Source organism: Spodoptera frugiperda, chromosome 16 (genome assembly GCF_023101765.2).
Source record: "Spodoptera frugiperda isolate SF20-4 chromosome 16, AGI-APGP_CSIRO_Sfru_2.0, whole genome shotgun sequence".
NCBI classification, from domain to species: Eukaryota; Metazoa; Arthropoda; class Insecta; order Lepidoptera; family Noctuidae; genus Spodoptera; species Spodoptera frugiperda.
This window is the reverse complement of record NC_064227.1, coordinates 7,236,595-7,264,234: the sequence shown is the minus strand read 5'-3', so window position 1 is coordinate 7,264,234 and position 27,640 is coordinate 7,236,595. Positions and strand designations below refer to the sequence as shown.

Genomic DNA, 27,640 nt, shown 5'->3' with positions numbered 1-27,640 from the left:
TATAAAAGTTTACATAAAAAATCATCGCGCAAATACACGGTCACAGCCTTAACTTACTACTTTCCACGTGTTTGTAATGTTTGTGTACAAAGTACTGGTTTTCAAAGTTTATCTTTCCAAACAGCGTCATTTCACTATCTTTCTACAATATTTCTACACGTGTCCTGTGTGATACAATTTAAATTTTGCCTGTCATTTTGGTGATAGTGGTTCAAAACATATGTTGTGTTAAAGTCTAGTTTTCCATTTAGTAATTTCGTAACATATATAGTAAATAGTAGTCGTAGCTGTATTTGGCAGTACCTCAGATCTATTAAAATGTGTAGACAATAGTACCAAAAATAAACTTTGGTTTTGAATTTTAGAAAAAAAGTGGTAATGAGATTGACTGCACATTGAATGGGTCGGCATTTGTCCACTGTCTCCCCTGGTGGTAAGCGATGGTGTGGCTTACTTAGAAAACTGGAGTTTTGATACTCAAACGGATCAAATATTTGTAAGTATAAGGTGTAGAATGGGTGTAAGGCACTTAAGCATTCATACATATCTACATACATACATAACCACACGCCTGTCTTTCATGGGGGTAGGCAGAGACAATGGAACGCCAATTGCTACAATTCTTACCCACCTCTTTCGCTTCATCAACAGTCATCAGTCTTTTCATGCATGCATTCATTCTGAATTTTAATGTATCAGAGTGCTCTCAATACTTGTGATAAAAATTATTAGTTAACATTGGATTCGTTTTTATACTCTTTAGGGTGATACCTCGCTTCCGAAGGGATTTTTGAATTGGCCCTAGTCACCCACTAGGCAGAAAATTATTGTTTAAGTCTTATTTAAACGATTTCGTTAAGATTTTTAAACAGTTTTGACCCCATCGTATTTTATTAGAGTCATCATCTCATAGGAAAATCAGTTCATGTTCATGTTCTATTCAAATTAAAATTTTTGCTTTATTCAGTGCAGCTGTCTATTTGGATTATGAGCACAAGTACCTAATTAAATTTTATCAGCTGATCTAATGATCTCATGATTTCTCGCTCAAGTACAATCATGTCCATAAAAATAAATAAAAGCAGAATATAAAATTGCATGTTTTCTATAATTCAGGAAGTTTTTTAACAATAAATTAATTACGAATACATGTATAAATATACATTATATACAATCAGTTCCTGTGGGTTCATTACACTAGTTTTGAGCTAAAAGTTGATCATTCATTTAAACTATATCACAAAACCTTTAAAGTAGGTCCATCGTTGTCCGTATGACATGCTTAGGTCCGTTGTTTCTGTAAAGTATTTACAATTCCTTAATGGATTCGTTTTTGATCTTGCTCCACTCATCATCGGAACGGAGAATGTTGGTGTACTCAGTGACGGGCTGGTATGCCTTCAGTTTGGCTTGCTTCTTCAGCTCCACGGTCTTAGGGTCGCTGCCTTCACCTTCCAATGAGAAGGAGGCTCCGTAAAGCTCAGGGAGGTCTACCAGACCGTATGGAGTCATGAAGTCGTCGCTGGGTTGGGAAGTGCTCTGTCCACAGAGACCCCTGGTGGTGCTGCGGTGGTCGTCGGAGAAGATAACTAGACGGTGGTCATCGTAAATGAAACGGATGGCTCCATTGTTCAAGCTGTAGACTTGGTAGTTGTCTTCCATCGAGTAGTAGTACTCCACGAGCGGTACCTTGAATACTTCGTCGAAGTATGTGGTGACTGCATTTTCGGCGACCTTCTTAGCGTTACTGGTAACTTCGTATGTCTTGGAGTTAATTTGGATCTCCACGTAGTAGCCCGATTTAGTGCTGAAATAAAATAGAGTAAATTAGTAAAAGTGTTTGAAATTGAGATGATAATTTATTCACGTTGACTAATACACATCACAAAATAAGCGGAATGTCATGGCAAATCCGTGAGACACGGTGTATATACTGACCTGTAAGAAACGTAGACCTCCTCGTCGTTATCACCAGCCCTCTTCACTAGGATGACTAGTTTGTTTCCGTTCTCTCCAGATTCGTCCACCATAGCAACGTGCCACGATCCAGTCAGTCTGTAGTCGTAGCTGCGGCCGCTGAACGTCCAGATCTTGTTGTCGTCCACAGTACAGAAAGCTGTAAGAAAAATAAAACGATGAGTATAATAATAGTACAGCCTATATGCACAATTAAAATAAAATTAAGTGATCGATTGACACTCACGCAAGTATTGGTAGCCTGTGAACCAGTTGTAAGAACGCTCCCAGTGGGTAACGGGCGTGTAGAGAGCCATGGCATAGGGGTAGTAGGAACGTCCCTCGACATTGTTCATGCGGAACTCTCCATACTTGGTGTTGAATTTGTAGTTAATGTAGTTGTCGTAGTAGAATGCTTGCGCTTCAATTTCCACTTTACCATCTTCGGTAGCCTTCAATAGGTCCTCGTCCTCTTCCCAAGTTGTGAAGTGTTTGAAAATGTTGTATATTTTGTAGGTTGCATTCAGAAGTACAGGGTTAACGTCTTTGTATGTCACAGTACCCTTAAAGTAGTCAGGCGCGTGTGCCTTGACGATCATTTTGTAACAGTCCCTCTGGTAGAAGTTCTTGTTGCTAGTCTCTTCCAAGCATTTCTTTCCTACAGGATCGTTGGATAATCTTTCAGTGTATTCCTTGCTACGTTGACCAATACCTTTGAAAAGAATGTTGTCAGAGTTTCCGTACTTGAAGTCCACTTCATATTGTACCTTAATTTCATTCTTAAGAGCCTTCTCAAAGTTCAATGGAACAGTTTTAGGCTTAACAATCTTGATAACGGCATTGATTGGCACGCAACCACTTGTGTAGATAATGGCTTGAACTTTGTTGTCTAATGGGTTGGTAGCTAAGGCTGAAGTATATACAAACTCTTTTTTGTTTTCTCCATCAAATACAACACTGACATCAGCAATTCGGACTTTAGCATATTCGATTCCAGATGCAGCTTGACCAGCCAGCTTCTTGCGACGATTCACGCTGTTGCCAATCAGATCAGTGAGGTAGCCTGCAGGTTTTAATTCATCATCTCCTTTGAAGTCGAATAATGTTTCTGTAATAAAAGTTGTAACAAATGTAAATGATAAAATTAAGATTCGTTACCGAACGTTTTTAATATACACAATAGTGTCGTTTATGAAACTTACCAAACAACATAGTAGTTGAAATTTTCTTGTTCTTAGTGTCCTTAGCTACGTATTTCAAATCGAAGTGCGTACAAGCAATGTCATTCTGGTACAGCAAGTTGCGAACGTTCGTCAAAAGGTCAGAAGCGAAAATGTTTTTCTTGAAATCAGTGGAGTAAGAGTGTCCTTTCAGGTTAAGACTGACACCAGCAGACTCGCCAATGGTTAGGTCGGTATCCAGAACTGGAGTAGAGCCCATAATGACTTTGGTGGATGGGTCTTCAGACACAGCCAATGCAGAATGCATTTTTTGCAGAGATGTGTAAGGGAACACACTCATGTGAATAAGGTTGGCGTCTTTTTCAGGTAGGCTAATCTCGAATTTAAGATCAACATTAACATAGAGGGTTGGGGTAACGGTAACCTTTGCAGGGACAAAGTATTGCAACTTGTTGATGACACCACTGCTGGCGTATACTCCGCTGAAAGTGTCCAAGAAACCAACACTGCCATCCAAATTCCTTGAATAAGTGAATTTGACATCAAAAGTGAATGGACTAGCATTGTCTCTTGAGGCTACGCTTTCAATATCGAACAAAGTGGGTTCGCTGTACACGTAAACAAATGGGAAACCAGCAGCCAGAGGGAAGGTAACGACAACCTGTTTGGCTATGATCACCTTTGTGAATTGGTTCACATCTCCAGAGAATAGTTTGCTGACTTTTCCAAAGTATTCACCGATAAGATTACGGAGGTCTTTTTGACCGAAAGTGAAAAGTCTTTGCTGATTTAGATTGTCAATGAAGAATGCGCCTTCTAGGGGCTCGTTTTCACGTTTAATGTTTAGTTCTTTGGCGATTTTCTCAGCTGAGAACTTGAAGTCTGTCTCTGGATATTGGTCAGCAACCATAAGATCCAGCATAGAGTTAAATAGGTCTTGTACGTCGGAAACCGACCATGACATCTGAAAACAAAAACCATATTGTTAAAAGCTGTACGATACTCGTAATATTTGTACAAAAATTCTTCATCTTATAAAATTGAAAAGTAAAATTAATAATTACCCAGTCTTCTTCAGTCAGTCCATTGCCTCTTAATCTCAGTGCTGTCCTGTGGTACTTGGGTGTGGAGCTGTCGTCACTGCCGATGAAAGACAATTCCCTGAAGTGGGCAAGGTCGTCATTGGAAGTGTAGTCATCAATAATACTGTCGGCTGAAGCACGGTACCCGAATTTGGTCTTTGATACGATACTCGACACAGCTTGAGCGGTCTTGGCGCTGAAATAGGTAAAATAAATTAAGTTATGGCAATATTATTGAAGATTTCTTCAATAGAAAATATTTTATTTCAAATAACATTATATTGATAACTTTATATTATTAAAGATTACTTACAGCTGAGCAAAACGTGGGTCCTTCAGATTAGCCGCAAAAGAAATGCTGGTTGCAATTACACCACGCACTTGAACGCTTGGGTCATCGTTAGTCATATGTGCCATAATTTGCATCATCTCGGAAGTGGGGAAAGCCAAAAAGATGTTCAGAACCGCAGCGACTCTGACTTCGTATGGTTCAGCGGTGTTTCTCAAGATGCTGAAGAGTACGGCGCGAACATATTCGTTCTTCATGTTAGCCAAAGTCTTCAAGCTAATTACCATTTGTGTACGAAGATACTTGGTAACGGTAATTTTGCCTTCAAAGTAAGGAGCGAAGACTTTCAAGATGTCTGGGTGAGCTAAGTTGCCAAGAGTTCTAATATAAACCTGAGCCTTGCTGCTGTTATCTTCTTCGATAGCTTTTTTCAGTTCTGAGGCAAAACGAGGAATAACCTTTTCAACCACAAAGACGTTCTCCTTTCCAGAGCGGAAGAATTTAGTAGCGGCTAATAAAGCTGAAGTGTTAAGGTACCTTTGTTCTACAACAACAGGGTTAAAAGCTAGTTCGAAAAATTCATTTGCGATTTCTTTGTCAGAGTAATCAAGACTGCTAGGCACAGATGCAATAACTTCAGCAGCTTCTTCGCCCTGAATTTTTTTGCTCAGAATCCACGATTTGATTTCTTTGAAGGCAGCTACAGTTCCCGCTTGGGCAACTGCATCACGATAGATAGCCCACATTTTGTTCTTTGCTACGTTAGTCGAAGTCCTTGCAACTTCCATGCCGTCAGTCATTTGAGTTAATTGCTCAGAATTCATAAACATGATGAAACGAACCAGAACATTGAATTTTGATAAAAATTCTGACTTGGGCAGATTGTTAGGGTCTTCCAGCAGCGGAGTGATTTCTTGGAGAACTTTTTGGGCGTTGACAACGTTTTCGGGGCTCACTTTGAAGAATATCTCAGCGCCTTCAGATGACAGAAGTGAGTCAACTTCACGGACCTCTTCAGATTGCTTCCATTCAGTTTCCCCAATCGCCTCCACAGAAGACAAAACAAGACCAACGTAACTGTAGACTTCAGCCTTTTGTTTTCCGAACAAGAGAGGGTTCACAAACACGGTGTCCAACGTTTCCGACTTGTAGATCGTTCCCTGTTTACCAGCATGAATGCGTGATTCAGAAGTGTGCTTGATGAGTTGCCTTTCATCGTTTTCATAAGCGAGTCCATTCCAGACGGCTCCCTCTGGGACACCAAAGCCTAAACCGACACGTTTTTTGCAAGAGTCGTAGTTCTTGCTCTTAGTGATCTCGATGGGGTCCTCAGCAAACGATTGCAAGCTACGACGTACTTCCACAGAAATTGGAGAAATGGAATATAGAGTTTCACAGTCGCCTGTGACATCAGCTTCCGATTTCTTGAAGAGACCTTGGAAGGTATTTTTGTCGAAGTTGTTGGGGAAACTGTCCACATGTCCAAAGGTAGACAGATCGACTTGGAGGGCACTGATTAGACCTTTGAGTATGTTCACATCGGCCGATGAAAGGGAAGAAGGTACTTTCAGAGAGAGCACTCGGCCTCCATCAACGAAAATTTCGAAAACCTCGTCGATTTTCGGAACTGGTTCGTATTTCAAGTCAGAAGGAACCTTGTTGATATCCAAAACTCCTTGGATCTGGGTTTGTGTGGGGTTTTGTAATTTAGCCTGAAGGTGTCCAGGGGCCAGGACGCGGATCACGAACTGGGACTTGAAAGCGTTGCCATTGCTGTTGCTATTCTCGAACTTGGTCCAGGTGTAAGTGTTAACATCATAGACGTATTCTTTTCCTACTTGCCAGGGCCATTTAGCATTTCCAGTTAATGGATTCGAAGCGACGACGGCTGAAACAAAAGGAAAATATAATTTTAATTTTATAATTTACTCAGTGTTATAAATTAGTAGTTACTATTTAATGATTGTACCGAACTGTAAGTATTGTTTTCGCATAGAAAGAGATACACATTATTTGCGATAGAGTAATTCAAGAGGAACATTTAGTTGCGATAATATTTTAACTAAATAGGCTCACATCTTAATTATCATAATTATTGTATGAGGTAATGGGACTATTCGTAACATTCGATACCATCTCATTTGCTCAGCTGTTTTAGGCAATTTCTATTACGAATTATATTTAAATTACCAATAATAAAATTAAAACTGAAATATTGAATAGAAATATAAATGTGAGAGTTTTTTGTTTGTATTTTGAATGTTTGTCAGTCAATCACGCTGAAACTACTGAAAAACTTGGGTGATAGGATACATTTCATCCCACGGTAATGCGGGCGAAGAAGTGGCAGAAGTTAGTAATATATAACGAGAAAATAGATATATGCAAAATTGTCATATTTTCTAGGTACCTATTATTCTTGTAATTGTGATTGTAATTATGTTCTGTTTGCAAATTATTTATTATTATACCACATTAACATTTTCTAATAAAGATCGCTAAATTATAATTCACTAATTCTATTGACTTAAACAAAAACTTTTGTTTAAAAACAATATAATACGCGAAAAATATTAAACCTGAAAATTACAAATATTCAATTCAAAAAAGAATAAAAAACTACATCTTGTTAAAATTCTCAGTTATAAAAAGGATATTCGTTTTTTTATTTCTTGGTTATAGATATGTTAGAACGAGCCTACTTTCAAGAACTTAACCATTAATTTAAAAACACATAAATCTGACAGAAACATTCTAAGTAGCCGTCTGATATTTTGATACATTTTTCTAATATTATTTATTCATTTAAATAGTAACCTCTGAAAATTATAAGTTATAATATTCTGAAATTTAGCATGGTAACGCCTGATTCTATTCTATACATATAACTATTATATTCATAAATATCTAAATATAAATTAAAAATAAAACTTACCGACGATCGCCGTCAACACTAGAAGTTTCATAGTCCAAGAGTTTCTCTGGTCGTGTTCAGTGTAGCACAGTCGAGCACACTTCTGATCCACGAGACCTGTGTGCCTGGTTTTATACCAGTTATCATTCCCTGTTAGGTAAGTTAGAAGACCCCTAACCTCGCCAAAATTGTGATAACGTGCTATCGAATCCAAAATTATTATTTTTAACAAGTTTATTAATTTTTGTGAAAAACAAACCTTGAATGGATTTACTTTTTTGATTCTCTGGCTGTCCGTTTATTTGTAAAGATTTTGAGCGTTGACCTGGGATCACTTAGAGGTGTCAAGTTGAATATTGTCGCTGGCATTTAATTAAAAATCGTTAGAAATGTATTAAAAAGCAAATTTTGTAAAAATCATATTTATTTATACAGGGTCACCCATAGGCCAATTTTTTTATGGAATCGAGGGCAATGGTGGATCCTGCCAGAGAGTTTAAAAAAATACCTACTCTCCTCTCTCAAAAGCTTTAAACAGAGAGAAGTGGAAAGAGGGTAGGGAGGCCTTTGCCCAGCAGTAGGACGATCATGGCTGAAATCTAACTCTCTTTTCTAGTAAGTTTGAAGGTCAAAACAATTCCAAAATATCCATCCAATTAGTAAAAGAATGATCTCGAAAAGTAGGCATAATCATCTAGAAACAAAATATTTTTGTTACTAAATTACTGATAAACATAAGTAAGCATTTTCTTATCAAAATTTTTGTTTTAAAAAATCGTATCCCAAGATACAGCCGGTATTTTTTTGTATGGAATAAGCCGCTAAACGAACAGACGGATCACCTGATGATAAACAATCGTCGCCACCCATGGACACCCGAAACACTAGAAGTGAAACACAAGACAGTCATTCACGTCCCTGAGACGCGCCGGACTTCAGTGTTCCGGTGTTTTCATGGTTGTATTTACTGTAGACCCTGACTTACAGGAGTTGCAACGGTGTGGGAGGTTGTGGCCGGCTTGTCCCATCAAAAAAAAAGGGCATTGCCGATCTTTTGGGGGTTAGGAATTTAAAGGTTGATGGGGAATCAGGGATGGGGATGATTGGAAATGGGGCTTCGGGCATTGGGTCTCCGGTAACCTCACTCACACAACAAAACACAAGGCACACGTCGGCTATCTGTGAGGCCGTGGTATTACTCCGTGGCCTATTTTTGCCGAAGCATGGCTCTCCCATACTTAAGCATTAGCCCTTAAAATCTAAATATATAAAACTCAAAGGTGACTGACTGACTGACTGACATAGTGATCTATCAACGCACAGCTGAAACCACTGGACGGATCGGGCTGAAATTTGGCATGCAGGTAGATGTTATGACGTAGGCATCCGCTAAGAAAGGATTTTGATCAATTCTACCCCCAAGAGGATAAAATAGGGGATGAAATTTTGTATGAAACTTTGTCAATTTTAAACCCATCGGGCTGAGACTTTGCGTGCATAAAGCTACTATGGCGTGGGCAACCCTTAAGAAAGGATTTTGATAAATTCCATCCCTAAGGGGACCTATTTTTCCCCTGAATGGGGGATGAAAGTTTGTATACAACTTCTTAGATTTTATGAAGAAGTCCTGATGACGAATCAGAATTTTATGATGACGTTCGCTTAAATACGATTTTGATTAATTCAACCCCCATTCAACCCCCACGGGTGATAAAATAAGGGATGATGAAGGATGTAAAATGTATTAGTTTGAACCTATCAGTACGTAATGGAACGAACAAAATAATGTTTACGCTAATTAATAATAATACTTCTTAACGCGAGCGAAGCCGCGGGTAAAAGCTAGTTATATATATACCTAATAAGTAGTACGACTGCCGGGCAAGGGGTCTCGGGTTCGATTCCTGGGTCGGGCAAAGTGTTGTTGGAGTTTTTTCATTTTTTCAGTAGTATATCATAGTACACGCGGCACACGGCTTTTTGAATTGCCCTGTAGGTATATGGCAATAGGCTAACCTCCTATTACATGGGACTTATAACATAAATTGTGAAAAGTGGGTATACATTGTATACCAGCATTACATGCCGTAATGTGCATCTCTGCCTACCCCTTCGGGGATAAAAAGGCGTGACGTTGTGTATGTCGTGCCAAGTACTGCTGAAATCAAAGTAAGTTTGGCTTATCTTTACACTTTTTTGTTATTGTATATAGTTGTTATATTACCGAAACTAAATGTATTTTATCTTTTCTAAACACACGACTGTCTCGTGTGTATTATTATTGTAAGTGCGACTATCGACCACGAATTCTCGATTTGCTTTTCTGGCAAAATACATTATTATAATAATACAATCACTACATAGCATAAAATAAAGTCGCTTTCTCTGTCCCTATGTCCATTTGTATGCTTAAATCTTTAAAACTACGCAACGGATTTTGATGCGCTTTTTTAATACTTAGATAGAGTACCTAATTCAATAGAAACGTTTATAATACATGCATCAGATATCACCATTGCGATCCGGCGCTGTGGACAACCTAGCGGGTTTACCGAGGCTCCGGCTCGAAAACCAGGAGAAGGAACGGGGTGATTTTCAGTCAGTAAAAGTCTGACAGTCCCTCACGCCTCGCCCAAGGCGGGAGAAGTCATTGGATGATTTTCCCCTCAAAAAAAACCCTTGCGAAGCTGGAGCGGGTCGCTAGTTAATAATAAAGTATAAACGGTAAAGAAGGCTTAAGCTGTTTTACCGTGTTTACTATGCACAGCGTATGGTTGATTGGTGATAAAGCTTTGACATTGGCGCCTCCGGGAAAGAATTGATACCAAAAACATATAAAAGTGGCCAAAGACCCACCTGATTTTATACCTCATACTCAACAATCATTTCTTTGTAACTGCTTACTACTTGGGAAACTATGTCTTATGTTATACCTAATTAAATCATATTAACATCCTAATACTTTTTTCTGTTTATGTTGTATACCAATGGAGTGATTAAATATGTTTTCTCTATTACTTGTTGTTTTTTTTTATTATTTTGATATTCCGGCTTTTTTTCTAACATCAGGTATATAATTAATTGTTACACTTGTTTATATTTCTTTAGGCATTTATTCAGTAATGTATATACAATAAATAAATAAAATGTTGGTTAACCAAAATAAATTTTAGTTAACTATATAAATATTTTTCGTTTATTAGGTACAAACACGGAGTACATAGGCATATCGATAGCTCATAAATAATAATCATTCAATAAGCATAGTTTAGTGATTAATTTTTTTTCTATACGTCGTCACATAATCCGTTTTACAAATAATGAAATTCTGGCAACATTATACTGATATTAGTATTATGTCGGCAGAATTGCACGTAATATGATATCAATATTCTAATAAAATAAACAAATTATGTCATATGTAAATCAGAATTACATTGTGTAGTTACAGTTGAAATATTCAGTTTATTAATAACTAACAATGGTTAACTAAAAATATCATTACTCAAAACTTTTGTCTAAAAGATTTCGCTCCTTTAACAGATTCATTCTTGATCTTACTCCACTCATCATCAGACCAAAGAATGTTGGTGTACTTAGTTGTCGGCTGGTACGCCTTCAGTTTGGCTTTATTCTTCAGTTCCAGGGTTGAAGGGTCACTGCATTCTTCATCCAGAGCAAAAGCTGCTCCGTAGTAACCAGGGACGTAGACCACACCAAAAGGAGTGATATAGTCATCACTGATTTGGGATGTGCTCATTCCACATAAGCCCCAAGTGGAACTGCGGTGGTCATCAGTGAAAATAACAAGGCGATGGTTGTCGTACATGAAACGAACTTGCCCATTGTTAAGGCTAAAGAATTCAGTGTCATGGGCAATGGTATAGTACTCCAATATAGGAGCGTTCATTTGCAAATTGAAATAGGTGGTGATTCCGGCCGAAGTAGTACGTGTTGCATTCGTTGTAACTTCAATTGTTTTCGGTGTGATTTCAATCTCCACAGTTTGACCGTGTGCAGTCCTGAATGGAAATAAAGCGGTTTAAAATACTAGGATAACATTAATTATGTAGCGAAGTTATTTATATGTATTTCATTCGTTACAAAGAAATTCGTTCTGGAAAACGGCGTTAGTAGTAGTTTATGGCAATAGGCTCACCCCCTATTACAAGGGACTTATAACACAAATGGTGAAAAATAGGTGTACATTGTATAGCGGCATTAAGTGCCGTAATGTGCACCTTCGCTTACCCCTTCGGGGATCAAAGGCGTGACGTTACTTCGTTCTGAAAAACTGTTTTTGTTTTCCTGTCTTCTCTTAATTAAGTTTGGCTTGGCTTCGAACCTGAACCTTTAGCATAATTATTCAGACAATATCAAGTTTCAAATATCAATTTTAATCACAAATCAAAGTTCATATGACAACTTATCTGTTATAAGAAAACTGTATCTGCTAGAAAATTAAAATTATTGTTTACCTGTACGAAACATAAACCACTGCTTGATTTGCTTTTTCTCTTCTCATGAGAATTACTATGTCATTATCAAATTCCCTGGCCTTATCGACCATAACCACGTGCCAAGCATTAGTCACGCTGTAGTCATATTCGCGACCGCTAAACGTCTTGATTTTGTTGTCATCCACAGAACAGAAGGCTAAAATATTAGAAAGTGTTAAAACATTGCTTAAACCAACAAAAAAATCTAAATATATGTGTTTATACTTACGAAAGTGTTGGTAATCAGTAAACCAGTTTCTGGAACGTTCCCAGGGAGAAATAGGCGCGTAGTTAGCCGTGAAGTACTGGTAATACGGCAAAATCTCCACGTTGTTCAATTTTACCACTCCGTTCTTGGTGGAAAATTCATAATTGATGTAGTGGTCGTAGAAGAAAGCTTCAGAAACAATTTCCAATGTATTGTCGTTGACGGTCCTAAACTTGTCTACTTGCTCATCCCAATTGTACAAGTCTTTTAAATATTCATAAACAGAAACAAACCACTTGTTCCATTCAGTTGGCAGTTGCTTATAAGTAAACGTTCCTTTGGCATAGTCAGGAGCGTGAGCTTTTATGATCATTTTGTGACAATCTTTCAGGTAGATATTGTCTCTTTTAGTTTCTTCTAAACACTGTTTTCCTAACGGGTCGTTTCGTAATTGTTCAGTGTATTTCTTACTGCGTTCCTCAAAACCTTTGAAGTGAATATTGTCGTATTTGCCAATTTTAAAGTCACCTTCGTATTTAATTTTGAATTTATTCTTGAGAGCCTCCTCAAAGTTCAATGGATTTATTTGAGGTGCAATCACTCTGTAGACAGCATTAATTTGTTCACCAGCATTTATAAACCAAGCAGCCTGAACCTTGCTTTCAGCCGAACCATAAGCAACAGCACTTGTCAACACAAATTCTTGTTTCTTTTTTCCTTCAAACTCAACACTAATGTCAAGGATTTGAATTTTGGTTGCAGATTCTATGCCCGCAGAAGCTCGCTTAACTATCTCCTCATAACGGCCGGGTAATGTGACATTTACCATGGTCTTTGCTGGTTCTATTTCTTCACTCGTACCTCCCTCACTGTGCCCTATACCTATGAACGATATAAATGAGGTTAGATCTATTTAGTCATTTAGTCGGTATTTGTAAAGTATTAAGTTGTTTGCTACGAAATAAATAATTTTCTACATAAAAATAAGAGCATATAAAACAGATTATTAGTTTCATAATAACGTAAATAATTACAAAATTGTTAATTAATAACTTACCAGTTAATATGTTGTACACCACTGCATTGTTTTGTGATTCTTTGGCAAGATATTTCAAGTCAAATGAAGTATAGGCAACGTCCTTCTGGTACAGCAAGTTGCGTACATTTGTAAGGAAATCATCCTTGAACAAACTGAGTGGCTTTTTGTAGTCATTAGAATAAGAGAATCCGCTCAATTCATAGACGGTGCCAGTGATCTCACCGAATTTAAAAGGAGCAGAAACAACTTTTTTCGAGCGCTCGATAAACTTAGTTGATGGGCATTGCAAGGCGGTCACCGGTGAATAAAGGTCGTAACGTGAAATATAAGGCCATACACTCATGTGCATCAAATTGACATTTTGTTCAGGCATTTCGAATTTAAGGCTCAATTTAGATTTTCCCAATTGCAATGTTGCACTCATTTTTAATGGAATGTAAAATTGGAATTTGTTGATAACACCTGAGCTCACGTACAAGTTGCTAAACGCATCAAAGAATCCAATGCTACCATCCAAATTTCTAGCATATAATAATTTCAAGTCAAAATTAGAATTTATCGAAAAATCTTTTTCGACGTTGCCTTTCAATTGACTTTGCATCTTCACAACAGTTGGCTCGCTGTAGTCATATACAAAAAGCATGCCTGTAGATAGAGGGAAAGTGACAAAGACCTGTTTCTGCCTTAAGAGGTTGGTATAATTAATTTCATTTGGTTGCTTTTCTGTCTCTTTTACAAAATCTTTGAGAAGAGAGTCAAGGTCATCTTGGGTGAAAGTTAACAGCGTTTGCTGGTTCCAGTTGTTTAGGAAGAAGGAGCCCTCGAGATAACAACGATGCTTAGGCTTGATGTTTAGTAAGTCAGCTATCTTTTTACTTGAGAATTTAACGTCTCCATAACTTTTTTCGGGTAATTGAACGAACATTCCATTCAGATAGTTCATCAAATGCTTCATATCCGATACAGAGTATGTGAACTGTAATAAGAGAAATTATATTAATATTAGACAAGGTACTAAGTTTTACTTTAAACACATAAAGCCTAAAAAATATTATGTTTACCCATTCTTCTTCGGTCCACCCAGTGCTTCCAAATCTCAGACCTCCCCTTTGGTACACTGGAAGAATATGATTCTCACTTCCAATATACGAAAGTTCTCTAAAGTGCGCTGCTACATCATCACTCGTATATTCGTCGACCAAGCTCTCAGTTGAGTAACGATAGCCAAACTTTTCTTTAGGTAACAAGTACAGGACCGATTTTGCAGTTTTAGCGCTGAAAACAAAAATATTTTAGGTATAAGTAATTGTTCTCAATATTGTAGATTGTTATTAAAATCGATAGAATCATGTAATCAAGTCATTATCACATAATATATGTGATAGTACATAAGTATTCTATTTTATTATTAAACAGTGATATATTTTTACGAAAGATAATACTTACAGTTTCGTGAATCGTGGATCTTTAAGACCAGCGGCAAAAGTAATGCCGTTTGTCAGTACTGCACGAACTTGTGTGCTTGGGTCAGTACCAGACATGTGCGCCATTATTTGCATCATTTCATGACTTGGGAAGGCTAGGAAAATATTCAGAGCAGCAGCAACTCTGATTTCGTAAGGCTCAGCAGTATTCTTCAAAAGGCTGAATAGTGCAGCACGTACATGTATGTCCTTAGTATTGGCCAAAGACTTAAGGCTGATAACCATTTGAATGCGTAAGTATTTTGTAACTGGCACATGACCATCCAGATAAGGAGCGAAAACTTTTAAAATTTCCGGATGAGCTAAGTTACCAAGAACCCTCACGTAAACCTGAGCTTTGTTTTTGTCATCAATTTCGATAGCTTTTTTCAGTTCTTCGGATAGTCGTGGAATAACTTTCTCCTTTAGGAATGAGTCGTCTTCATTCGATGCGATGAACTTTGACACAGCCAAGAGTGCGGTTGTGTTAAAGTACTCTTGCTTCTGAACCTCTGGACTCATGACTAAATCGTAGAATTCGCTCATAACTTTCTTGGTGCGAACACGAAGTACACTGGCCATAGAACTTATAACATCCGCGGCCTCATCACCTTTAACCTTTTCTGACTGGATCCAGTTCTTAATTTCTTGAAAAGCTGTATAAGTGCCTGCTTGGACAACAGCATCACGGTATATTATCCACATGTTATTTTTAGCCACGTTTTTCGATGACTTTGCAACTTCAATGCTATTGTTCAATTGAGCAAGTTGCTCAGGACTCATAAACATAATCAAGCGAATAAGGTTCTTGTACTTTGAAAGGAAATCGGACTTGGGTAGAACGCTTGGGTCTTGCAGTAAAGGAGTCATTTCTTGAAGTAATTTCTGTGCATCAGCGATATATTTTTCACTTGCCTTTATTATAGTTTTAGGGTCATACCTAAAGATTAAAGAGTCAACTGTTCGATACTCTTCAGATTTAACCCATTCCTTGGAACTTTCTGGTTGAATTGATAAAAGATTAAAGCTGATGTAACTGTGAACTTGCGCCTTTTGTTTACCAAATAAAAGTGGATTTGCTACAGCAGAGTCAAAGCTCTCAGATTTGTAAATTGTGCCATGCTTGCCAACGAGCAAACGTGTCTCAGTTGTGTGCTTAATAAACTGTTTTTCTTCGTTGTCAATAGCCAATCCCTTCCATACTGCACCTTCAGGGACACCAAAATTGAAGTCAACAAACTTTGCACAAGAATCGTAATTTTTGCTTTTAGTTATTTCTATAGGATCTTCAGCAAAGTCTGGTAATTCGCGATGCCAATCAGCAGAAACCGGCGCTACTGAGTAAAGTGTCTCACAATCACCAGTGACGTCACTTTCCATCTTTTTGAATAAACCTTGGAAGCTTTCTTTATCATAGCTGTTCGGGAAATCATCAACATGATTATAGGTTGATAGATCTGCTTGTAAAGCGCCAATCAGACCTTTCAACAAGTTCTCATTGGGTACAGAGAGTGATTCTGGAAGTTTCAAAGAAACGACACGTCCTCCTTGGACGAAGATTTCAAATGGGTGTTCAAATTTCTCAACAGGATTGTAATCTAATCCAGTTGGCCATTCTTCCCTGGTGACCTGGTCGTGGAACTGTGCGAACATTGGGCTCTCTAGCTTAGCGAGCAAGCGGCCAGGTGACAGCACACGAACCATAAATAGAGTTTTGAAGGAATTGCCATAGCTGTCGCTTTTCTCATAATTGGTCCAAGTATAAGATTCTACATTGTAGGAGTATTCTTTGCCTACTTGCCAAGGCCATGTATTGCTCTCACTAACTGGACTGCAAGTGACGGCGGCTGGAACAAGATTTTATTATTGTTTTACTGCCGCACTCAGAGTCATTTAATGGTTACTTAACCCAGTTCTTAGCAATCGTTTTCGATACAAAATCGTTACTAAGGAATAGCTTAAGTAATCATTAAATGTCTCTGAGTGCGGCAGTTAGTTATTGGTTGCAAGTATACAATGTATAACTACCGAGAACAATTTATATAAGTAATAATTTATGGTTCATTCTGGTGCTTGTTTCAATCACTGATTATAATTTAATAAGTGATCTAAATTACTTAATAGTTTATGAAATATATTTTTTATTAAAGTACTTGTAATTAATCGAGCGCAGACGCAAGTTATTGGAGCGGCCTATAAACAGCAGTACAAGATCACAAACAGATGATGATGATGATGATGATGCTAATTTATTTTGAACCACAAAACATATATTTTAGACATATTACTGTATTAAAATTGTATACTATGGATGCATTAAAATGATTTGAAAAATGTAATACAAATGTAGCCCAAATACACCTCATTTCCTTCACACAGAATGAAGCTCCAAAAAAACAGGATAACTTATAATTATAATATAGGACAAAAAACAAGAAACATACCGAAAATCGCCGTCAACACTAACAACTTCATAGTCCCAAGTTATTACAATGTGTCGTGGTCAGAATTGTCTCGTATCACGCAATTCTGAACACCGAAACTGCATTGCCTAGGTTTTTATACTTGTTTTAATCTATCGCTCGTAAGGCGACCTTTAATCCTACAGGAACGATAAAAAACTTTAATAAAACTATATCGAAATTGGTAGGTAAGTATTAATATTTATTGTTCTTTCACGAAATAATACACTCATGGATTCTCGATAAAAATTTCACTTAATACTTAGGTACCTAGGTATCGTGTATAATAGGCATTGCACCATGAGGGCTCCGAGGTCTACACAGAGGACCCGGTGCCTCTTTCAGATGCAGATGGTGGCCACCGGAGTTTTAGTGAGGTAATAATCTCACACTCCCTAGTCTTTTCCCAAAAAAGCTAGGTGCCTTTTAATATTTCCCTCAGTCAAAAAAGAGGTAATACCGTTAATATGGTAATCATTAATTGACAAACCATGTTTGATATACCTAATAATCTAAGTCCACTTTTTTTCATTTCATTCAATAACCCGCAAAAATGTTTTTCATAACCACTCTTAGAGCTTCCGGAGCTGCGGACTACCTAGCGGGTTTACCGGGGCTTCGGCTCGAAAAGCAGGAGTAGGAACGGGGTGGTTTTTAGTCAGTAAGTGTCTTCACTCCCATTCGCCTCGCCCAAGGCGGGAGAAGGCATTGGAAGATTTTCCCCTCTCAAAAAAAAACTGTTAACGCTATTCCATAGAGCTATACTAGAAAATATTTAGATAGAATAGAATACTTCGATAGAGTAAGTGCATATGACCTTATTACACACAAAACTGTCTTTGTTTATATTTAGTAATAAATGACTTGTAGGTGTTGTTCCTATCACCAAATGACACTTTCGGGATCATTCGCCACTTGTAAGAGATAAAACAGTAGGTAATATATCAGTGAATGATAAATAAATGTTTGCACGTACAGTTTGTACGTCATTAGTATCTACAATAGTTAAGAAAAATTGTTTTTTTTTTTTTAAAGAGGAAAATCATCCAATTACTTCTCCCGCCCTGGGCGAGGCAAGAAGAAGTGTCACATTCTTACTAAAAACCACCGTGTTCCTACTACTGCTTGTCGAGCCGGAGCCCCGGAAGAAAAAGTCTAATAATAGATCTTTTAGATTAAAATGCATACTTTTTTTCATTTATTAATCTGTGTCCTGCCTACACTACATTTTTGTAACTCACACGTCACGCCTAGACATGACACAATCATTTGTGGATTACACATAGAGTCGTTCCGAGTGGGAATCGATTCGCAGCAGCCAGTGGCTCAACCACTGCTTCATGCAGTCAAGTAAAGGACATATCCCACTTGAACTGCTCTATACCTAGCAATAAATTTATAATTTAGAACATTAATTCTTCTGTATGATATATTTAATAACGTCAATACAAAAAGGCTGTAAGCACATGGACCGCGCGCTGACAGCACGCTTACAGCATTTTTGTATTACGTATTTCCAAAGCAAAAAATGGTGTGCCGTAGCCGTGCCGTGTCAGCGCCATTTATGTATGCCATAATCCACTCCGTTTCTACTCCTGCTTTTCAAGCCGGAGCCCCGGTAAACCCGCTACGTAGTCCGCAGCTCCGGAACAAAAGCAAATCCACGGCACATATCTAGTAATAACCTTCTCTAGAATAATGAACAAATACAATAAGAATATTAATCTATCCGACTTTCAAAAAAAACAAACATAAACTTAGTGATATGATATTTTAAATAATATCTACCAGTGGCCAGGCAACAGATAACATTATATGTTACTTAATAATTATGAGTATAGCGTAAGATACTGTTTATTTTATATGTTTATATCATATGCTTATTTACATAATTATGTACCTATGTATGATGTTTGTTTATGTTTGCGAACACCGTATATGACCCGTGAACACTAAGTAAAAAGGTAATGTGATTAACTAAAAGTCACAGCACGTAAATTAATGGAGAAAAGCTCTTTGTATTTTTCTTTTTCTTTTAAAAAACGTTGCCCCACATTAGGATTTTCTCCTGTGTCGTGGGTGCGTTTACAAACATATAATTTCACATGCACATGACACCCAGACCCGAAACAACAATTTGTGGATCACACAAAGAGTTGCTCCGTACGGGAATCGAACCCGCTACCCGTTACACGGCAGCCAGTTGCCCAGCCACCGCGCCAACCGTGCAGTCTAATAGTTTTGACTGCACAACGCTCCAGTAGGCTGCGCGATGTCTCAGCGTCTGTGCACGCTCATGATGAAGAGTCCCTCTGTGACTCGAAACTAGTAAAGCATTTCTCCATTAATTTACGTGATTTTTAGTTAATTTAGTATGTCTCACGATAGTAATGTGCATTTTTATGGTATAAACCTGTAAACGAGCAGACGGATCACCTAATGCTAAGCAATCACCGCCGCCCATGAACACCCGAAACACCAGAGGCGTTATAAGTGCGTTTCCGGACTTGAAGAATAAGAATTGAAGGGTTGTTGGGGAATCGGGGATTGGGCCTCCAGTAACCTCACTCACAAAACGACACACAACGCAAGCGTTGTTTCACGGCAGTTTTCTGTGAGGCCGTGGTATCACTCTGGTCGAGTCGGCTCATTCGTGCCGAAGCATGGCTCTCCCACACTTAACTAACTTTATGCTACTAATCTGTTGATCATCAAGGTATTCATGCGTCAGCAGTAATATTAAACATAACTAATCGGACCGCGAAGTGAGCCGCACGCACCTTTAACATGGCAAATCTCACGTTACACAGTGAAAATAACATCAGCGAACATGGAATGATAAATTCGAATCACACTGCTATGAATCAATATCCTAATGATTTCCTACCAGTCCTCAAGATAATAAACTATTGTGTGTTTGCACTTACTCTTATAGTATTCATCTACGGAGTGATATCATGGTGCCTCATCAAGAAATTCAGGCACTTCAGAAACTATGTCATTATCAGTGCGATAGCCGCGAATGTGCTAAGATATGTACTAACAATAATGAGTTATGTGATGATCATGGATAAAAAAACGTATTTACCAATAAAGCTACTACCGATATGCGCATTTTTATATAGTGTTTTAACGAACAATTACTGGTTACTAGTGCTATGTTATATATTTTATTCGGATTTCGTCAAAATTTTCAATCAAAACGTGAGTAAACGGTTTTTGAAAAGCAGTTTATTTGCGTGGGCAACGCCTTTGGTATCAGTCGTTGTATACTATGTAGTATTTCTTATTCAATTTGTAGTAAATTCAAGGGATAAAATAACATATAAGAATTTTATAGTAGCTATGTTGATGATGTTGTTGCCATTGATGATAAATTTAGTTATCTATGTGTTAGTTTTAATGAGTTTATTTCGTAAGAACAATACGGGAGTGCCTTCAAATCAAAAATGGCGACGGCTTTACATATCTACGTTAATATTTGTATTGAGTAATACAATAATATTGTTTACTGGTTTTCTTCAGTTGTTACAATTAGGTTATGTTATAATTGATATTTTAGGAGATAGTGTGGAATATATGAATATGATCGCTTTGAATTTGTATCTGCCTATTGTGAAAAGTAATAGAGATTTGTGGCGAAAATACGTGAATAAGAAAACTAAACAAAAATCTATGGAAATGAAGTGATATTCGCATTACATTTTGTACAGAAATATTGTATATAAAGGTACTACAAAGGAATTCTATAAGTATAATATATAAGGTAAAAAACCGTTATGGAAACCAGTTATTTATAAGGATAAAAATATGTTTTAATAACCAGTTACGAAACCTCAGTTTCGTACAGATTGTAAGTACTTATTAATTTTTTTATATATTATTAATTATAACTAGTGTATAAGTGTTTAAGAATTTTACAACTAAGTAAATATTTTATTGATGTAATTTTATATGTTAGAAACATATTGACTTTACTATTTCAAGAAATAAAATGTAATTATAACTATTGTATGTTTTTTTAATGTGAACTCTTAGTAGGTTTAAGTATATTATAAGTATTATTATGTATAATTAAAACTCATTACAACAATTTAACTAAAAATAATTTTAACATTTTCGATATGCAGCATAATTGAATTTAATTCATAATATTAGGGTGATATAGTGTATCACTTTAATATGTGAAAGTTCCTTTGTTTGGATATTTGTATGTCTGTCCGTCAATGACGCTAAAACTACTGAACGGATTTTGATGAAATTTGTTATAGAGACAGGGTTTGAGCTGACTTGGGTGCCACAGAAGTAAAATAATAAAATTGAATATGCTAGTTTAATTTGGGTAAGAAATCTTAAAGCTTGTTTTTGTAATCCGAACTAAGTAACTTGGGAAAAGGGAAGATAGTCGCTGACGAAGGAAGTTACAATAAAATTGCAGAGATTAATTCATCATTATTTTATTTAGGTACTGTTGTTTCAATAAATAATTCTCAGTAAACATTTAAGCACATCTTACGTTGCATTACTTCTATGAAAATCGTTATACAATAAGAAATACCTAACATTATTTACACTGCCATTTTCCAAGGAACATGAAATAAATATTTGATACATAAGTACTGTATTTACAAACAAATCGAAGTCCGTTTAATAAATTAATGTCGTATTTTCGTCAGTTATTGGAATACTCGCAAGTTGAATAACTTAATAAGACTCGTTCTTAGCCTTGCTCCACTCATCATCAGAACGAAGAACATTGGTGTACTTGGTGACAGGCTGGTACGCCTTCAGTTTGGCTTCCTCCTTCAGCTCCACGGTCTTAGGGTCGCTGCCTTCACCTTCCAATGAGAAGGAGGCTCCGTAGTATTCAGGGAGGTCTACTAGACCGTAAGGAGTCATGTAGTCGTCACGGGTTTGAGTTGAGCTCTGTCCGCAGATACCCCTGGTGGTCTTGCGGTGCTTGTCGGTAAAAACGACCAGCCTCTGGCTGTCGTACACAAGACGAATGGCTCCATTGTTAATATTGAACACCGTAACTCCGTCAGTGAGGGTGTAGTATTGCAGCAGAGGAACCTCCTTCTCCTCATCCCAGTAGATGGTCAGTTTGCCATCAGAAACATCCTTGGCGTTGGTCTTAACTTCAAACTTCGTAGGCTTGATGTCCAGCTCAACGTATTTGCCACTTTCGGTCCTGTAGAAATTAAACAATATGATCAAATGGTCAGAAAGGTCTTCATTAAAATACTTGTAAGTATGTACCGTAAAAATTACTTCTTAAAAAATGAAATAATTCACCAAAGTCATACGAAAATTGATCATTAGAATTTCTGTATTTTAAAGCGAAGTACTTACTTGTAGGAGACGTAGACCTCCTCTTGATTCTCGCTAGGCCTTCTCGCAAGGATGACCAAGTCAGTCGATTTGAATTCGTTGGATTCATCAACCATCACCACGTGCCAAGAACCAGTCAGACTGTAGTCGTAGCTGCGGCCACTGAAGGTCTGAACCTTGCTGCTGTCCACAGCACAAGAAGCTAAAAATTATAAAACAATTAATAATTATAAACGGAATTTTATTTAACAATACTATTTATAGTTATTTTTACTGGAGATGAAATACTCACGCATGTATTGGTAGCCGTAGTAGTAGTTGTATGCACGTTCCCAGTTAGTAGTGGGGGCGTAGTAAGCCATGTAGTACGGGTAGTAGGCCAAGCCTTTCACGTTGTTGAAACTGACCGTTCCTACCTTCGTAATGAATTTGTAGTTTACAAAGTTATCGTAATAGTCTGCCTGCATCTCAACGTCCAAAATACCATCGTCAGTTCTCATCATCGGGTCCTCTTCCTGTTCCCAAGAATTCATTTGTTTGAACAATTCGTATGTGCTGTATGACAAGTCCAGGTAACCAGGGCTAAGGTATTTGTAGTTTACGTTGAATTTGAAGAAGTCAGGAGCGTGTGCCTTCATGATCATCTTGTAGCAGTCCTTCTGGTAAGTATTACCTTCTTTGGATTCTTCCAGGCATTGCTTCGCCAAAGGATCCTTTGACAAAAGTTCTGTGTACTTCTCGCTTCGCACACCTGTACCTTGGATGTGAACATTATCGGAAGTGCCGTATTTCAGATCAGCTTCATAGGTAACCTCAATTTTGTTCTTCAAAGCTTCTTCAAAGTTAAGAGGGGCGATTTTAGGTTTCACTTCCTTGTACATAATGTTGACTTGATTCAATCCATTGAAGAAAAGAGCTGCTTGAGCTTTGTCGTCCACAAAGCTCTCGGCGACAGCACCAGTGAATACGTACTCTACTTTGCTTTCACCATTGAATACAGCGCTGAAGTCGTAAAGTTGGACTTCAGCAGATTCGATGCCCTTAGCAGCACGCTTGACAATCTCGTCACGGCGAGCTTGGCTGTTAGCTGAGACATCTTCAAAGATAGCAGCTGGTCCCATTTCACCACTCTCGTTTTGGTTGAACAATGTTTCTAAAAAGGAACAAACAAAATTAACTGTAGGCTCCATTTTACAATAGAATGTAATTGAAATTCAAAATGAAAATAGTTGTATTATGACTAGGAAATAAGTCCTTTAAATTTAAAACTAAGTCAAAAAAGTACACAATGAACTTACTGTAGGAGAAATCGAAGGTGACATCCTTGTTTTTGGTTTCCTTAGCTAAGTATTTGAAGTCGAATTGAGTCAAAGCAACGTCCTTCAGGTACAGCGACTCGGCAACGTCTGACAAAATGTCACCGTTGAAAAGAGTGTTCATGTTTTTGAAGTCAGATGAGTAGGAATATCCTTGCAGAGTGAAGAAGACCCTAGTTAGGTAACCTAATTTCAAGTCAGTGTTAACTGTTTTGGCTGCACGTTCAACGAACTTAGTTGTTGGGTTCTCAGCAACAGTCAGCACAGAGTCTGTCTTTTGCAAAGTGGTGTATGGCCAAACACTCATGTGGATAAGGGTGGCATCTTCTTCAGGCATAACAAAGTTCAATTTGATCTGTCCAGGTGCTACAACAGTGTTCAAATTCAGGGGGATGTGGAATTGAATCTTGTTGATAGCTCCAGATGTGGCATATACGTCTCCAAGAGTGTCCAGGAAACCAACGCTGCCAGCCAAGTTTCTTGCATAGGCGATGTTCAGATTTTTGTTCAAAGATCCAGTTAGTTCCTTAGCGCTAGAATCAACCTTGATTTTCACTTGGCCATTGAAGGAAATGATTAGTGGTTCAGCGTATTCGAAGAAGAATGGTACACCAGCAGCCAGAGGGAATACTACGTAAGTTTGTTTCTGGTTCAATACCTTGGTGTATTGTACATCAACGCCTTTGAGCATTTGTTGCACATTCTTGACCGCGCTTGCAATGAAGGCATTGAGGTCGGCCTCGGTGAAAGTGATGAGTTTCTGCTGGTTCAGAATGTCAAGGAATAGAGAACCCTCGAGCTTGTCCTGCGGTTCACGTTTGATGTTAAGTTTGCGTGCGATTTCCTTAGCTGAGAATTTAACGTCGACTGTAGAATCGTCGGCTTTGTAAATCATCTGTGTGATATGTTCTAGCAGCTGTTGCACTCCGGTAACGGACATAGTTATCTAAAATATAAATATTTTTGTTAGTATTATCACAAAATAAAAGATATATAACATAATATGGTTGAAAATATATTGTGTATAGTGTGTTAGGTTTTTATAAATGTTTCTATGAATTTAGCAGTACTACACGTGGATCCTATTTAGATAATAAATATAATTATGTAGATATTGACAGTTAAAGGTATCAAGAAATACAATCTATACCTGACTTTCTTCAGTCCAAGCAGTGCTTCTGGTTCTCAGTGCGCTCCTGTGGTATACGGGGAAGAAGTTGTCCTCACTGCCGATGTACGACAGTTCTCTAAAGTATGTCATGTCATCATCAGCAGTGTACTTGTCAATAATGCTGTCAGTAGAGATACGGTATCCGAATTTCTCTTTCGAAACGAGAGTTTGAACAGACTTGGCAGTCTTAGCGCTGAAAATAACAAAATAACATATTCACATTTAAAATCAGTCTACAACAAACTATTATGCATCTTTTACTAAGTTCGGGAATGAAAACTTACAGCTCTGCAAAACGGGGGTCATTCAATCCAGCGGCGAAGTTAATTCCGTTAGCGAGAACAGCACGTACTTGTGTGCTAGGATCATCATTTGTCATGTGTGCCATTACTTGCATCATATCAGCGGTAGGGAAAGCCATGAAGATGTTCAGAGCAGCGAGCACTCTCACTTCGTAAGGTTCAGCGGTATTTCTCAAAATGCTGTAAAGCACGGCACGAACATATTCGTTCTTAGTGTTAGCCAAGGCCTTGAGACTAGCAACTATCTGGATACGTAGGTACTTGGATACTGCAACGGTACCGTCCAGGTATGGAGCAAATACCTCCAAAACCTCTGGGTTGACCAAATTACCGAGAACTCTGATGTAAACCTGAGCCTTGTTGGAGTCTCCATTCTTCACAGCATGTTTCAGTTCCCGCGCAAGACGAGGGATAATGGTATCAACGACGTACAAGCTACCTTCACTGTACCGAGATAATTTAGTGGCGGCTAAGAGAGCGGAGGTGTTCAGATACTGCAGTTCCATGACTTCGGGTTTGGTCGCGAAATCAAAGAATTCAGCAATAACTTTCTTGCTAGGCATGAGAGTAGCACCAATACCAGTGATTAGTTGAGCTGCTTCCTCGCCCTGTACCTTCTTTGTAAGAACCCATGATTTGATTTGCGCGAATGCAACATCAGTACCTGCTTGCGCAACAGCGTCGCGGTAAATTATCCACATGCCGTTCTTGGCGATGTTCTTCGAGTCCTTGGCAATTTCAACACTGCTAGTCAACAAGTTCAGCTGTTCAGCATTCAAGGAGCCAATAAGGCGCACCAAGATGTTGAATTTAGCGAGGAAGTCAGCCTTCGACAGTTGGTCAGGGTTCTGCAGCAGAGGAGTCATGTCTTGGAGCAGTTTTTGGGCATTGGCAATGGTCTGGTCGGTGAATTTAGGAATGAACATAGATTCATTCAAGGAAAATAAGAGAGAAGTGATCTCACGAACTTCCTCGGGCTTCTCCCATTCTTCGCCAGTTGTCTCTTCGACGGATGAAAGGGAAGCCTTGACGTAACTGTACACTTCAGCCTTTTGCTTGCCGAATAACAGAGGGCTTACATAGACAGAGCTTATGACATCTGATTGGTAGATGGTGCCTTGTTTACCCGCGAGTGTGCGAGATTCAGAAGTGTGCTTAATGAACTGTTTCTCCTCATTGTCGTAAGCAATGCCATTCCAGACAGAGCCTTCTGGTACGCCGTAGAAGAATGCAGCACGTTTCTTGCAAGAATCATAGTTTTTGCTCTTAACAATTTCAACGGGATCCTCCTCAGATGCAAAGTTTGGCAATTCGCGACGCCATTCAGCAGAAACTGGCGACACTGTGTACAGAGTCTCACACTCACCAGTCACGTCAGTTTCGATCTTCTTGAACAGACCTTGGAAGGAGTCCTTGTCGAAGCTGTTGGGGAAGTCGTGGACATGGCCAAAAGTTGACAAGTCTACTTGAAGAGCGCTGATCAGACCCTTGAACAAGTTTTCATGAGCAACAGAAAGACCTGTAGGTACTTTGAAGGACTTGACACGTCCTCCTACGACGAAGATTTCGATGGGCTCGTCAGTGATCTGAACGGACTGGTACTTGAGGTCGGAGGGAGCCACGTTGTACGTGATTTCCTCCGACTGCATTTGCGCGTACAGAGGCTGGTTTAGCTTAGCCATGAGTTGGCCAGGTGCCAACACACGGATGATGAACTCAGCCTTGAAAGCGTTGCCGTTGCTGTTGCTGTTGTCATATTTGGTCCATGTGAACGTGTTCACATTGTAGTGATAGTCCTTGCCTACTTGCCAGGGCCAAGTTTTGCTCTGGGTGAGCGGGCTCGACGCTACCGCGGCTGTAACAAATAATTTCAATTATATACCAACTGATTTATTAAGGCAAAATGTAGTTTTGTTTCACACTTAAAATAATTAAGTACGTATCTGTTAGAGAATAAGTAACTTTGGGCATGTCTTAGCACTGGTATTAAGGACGTAGTAAAACTAAAATATTTCAAACTAATTATGAAAATTTTGATTTTTAATGTAACAGACTCGGTACCATTAGTACCTGGTAAGACTAAAAAGGCAGATAATATAAAAAAAAAACAATAATAACTTACCGACTAACGCCGTGAGCACCAACAACCTCATCGTTCCTATTGCTTAGCAGTGCTTGTGGTCAGTGTAGCCGGAGAGCACACTACTGATGCTGGTTGCTTAGATACGCAGCCTTATATACAGATCTCAGCACCACAACAGGCCTACAACACGCGACCCCTAACCTCAACCGCGATAACACCCAAAAAATCAAAAAGTAAACTATCTATTTTACTCGTACCTATCCAAAATTTGAGTATTTAAGTTATACATTGACGTGTCCATTATGAGCGAAAACCTCTTAAAAATAATAAATGGAAAAAAATGT

The 27,640-nt window shown here is 38.2% G+C and overlaps 1 protein-coding gene across 1 annotated transcript; it reads right to left on the bottom strand.

Annotated features, from left to right (window-relative positions):
* Window positions 1-1,089: 1,089 nt before the first annotated feature.
* Window positions 1,090-27,496, bottom strand: LOC118280768 (uncharacterized). Its single transcript, XM_050699536.1, has 21 exons — window positions 27,336-27,496; window positions 25,196-27,068; window positions 24,891-25,104; window positions 23,723-24,686; window positions 22,717-23,577; window positions 22,446-22,626; window positions 21,801-22,284; window positions 17,076-17,109; window positions 14,615-16,478; window positions 14,230-14,443; window positions 13,187-14,144; window positions 12,151-13,011; window positions 11,901-12,078; window positions 10,931-11,444; window positions 7,444-7,720; window positions 4,533-6,396; window positions 4,202-4,415; window positions 3,159-4,101; window positions 2,204-3,064; window positions 1,939-2,116; window positions 1,090-1,807 (listed from the first exon to the last, which is right to left on the bottom strand). Exons 1-21 carry the CDS (start codon window positions 27,364-27,366, stop codon window positions 1,309-1,311), a joined length of 14,067 nt encoding a protein of 4,688 aa, XP_050555493.1. The 5' UTR covers window positions 27,367-27,496; the 3' UTR covers window positions 1,090-1,308.
* Window positions 27,497-27,640: the final 144 nt, after the last annotated feature.

Coding starts and splice junctions, on each gene's coding strand:
- LOC118280768 (XM_050699536.1), bottom strand. CDS start 27,366: ATGAGGTTGTTGGTGCTCACGGCGTTAGTCG. Junction 14,145..14,229: donor GGTGGACCGAAGAAGAATGG/GTAAACATAATA, acceptor CTCTTATTACAG/TTCACATACTCTGTATCGGA. Junction 2,117..2,203: donor CACAGGCTACCAATACTTGC/GTGAGTGTCAAT, acceptor TTTTTCTTACAG/CTTTCTGTACTGTGGACGAC.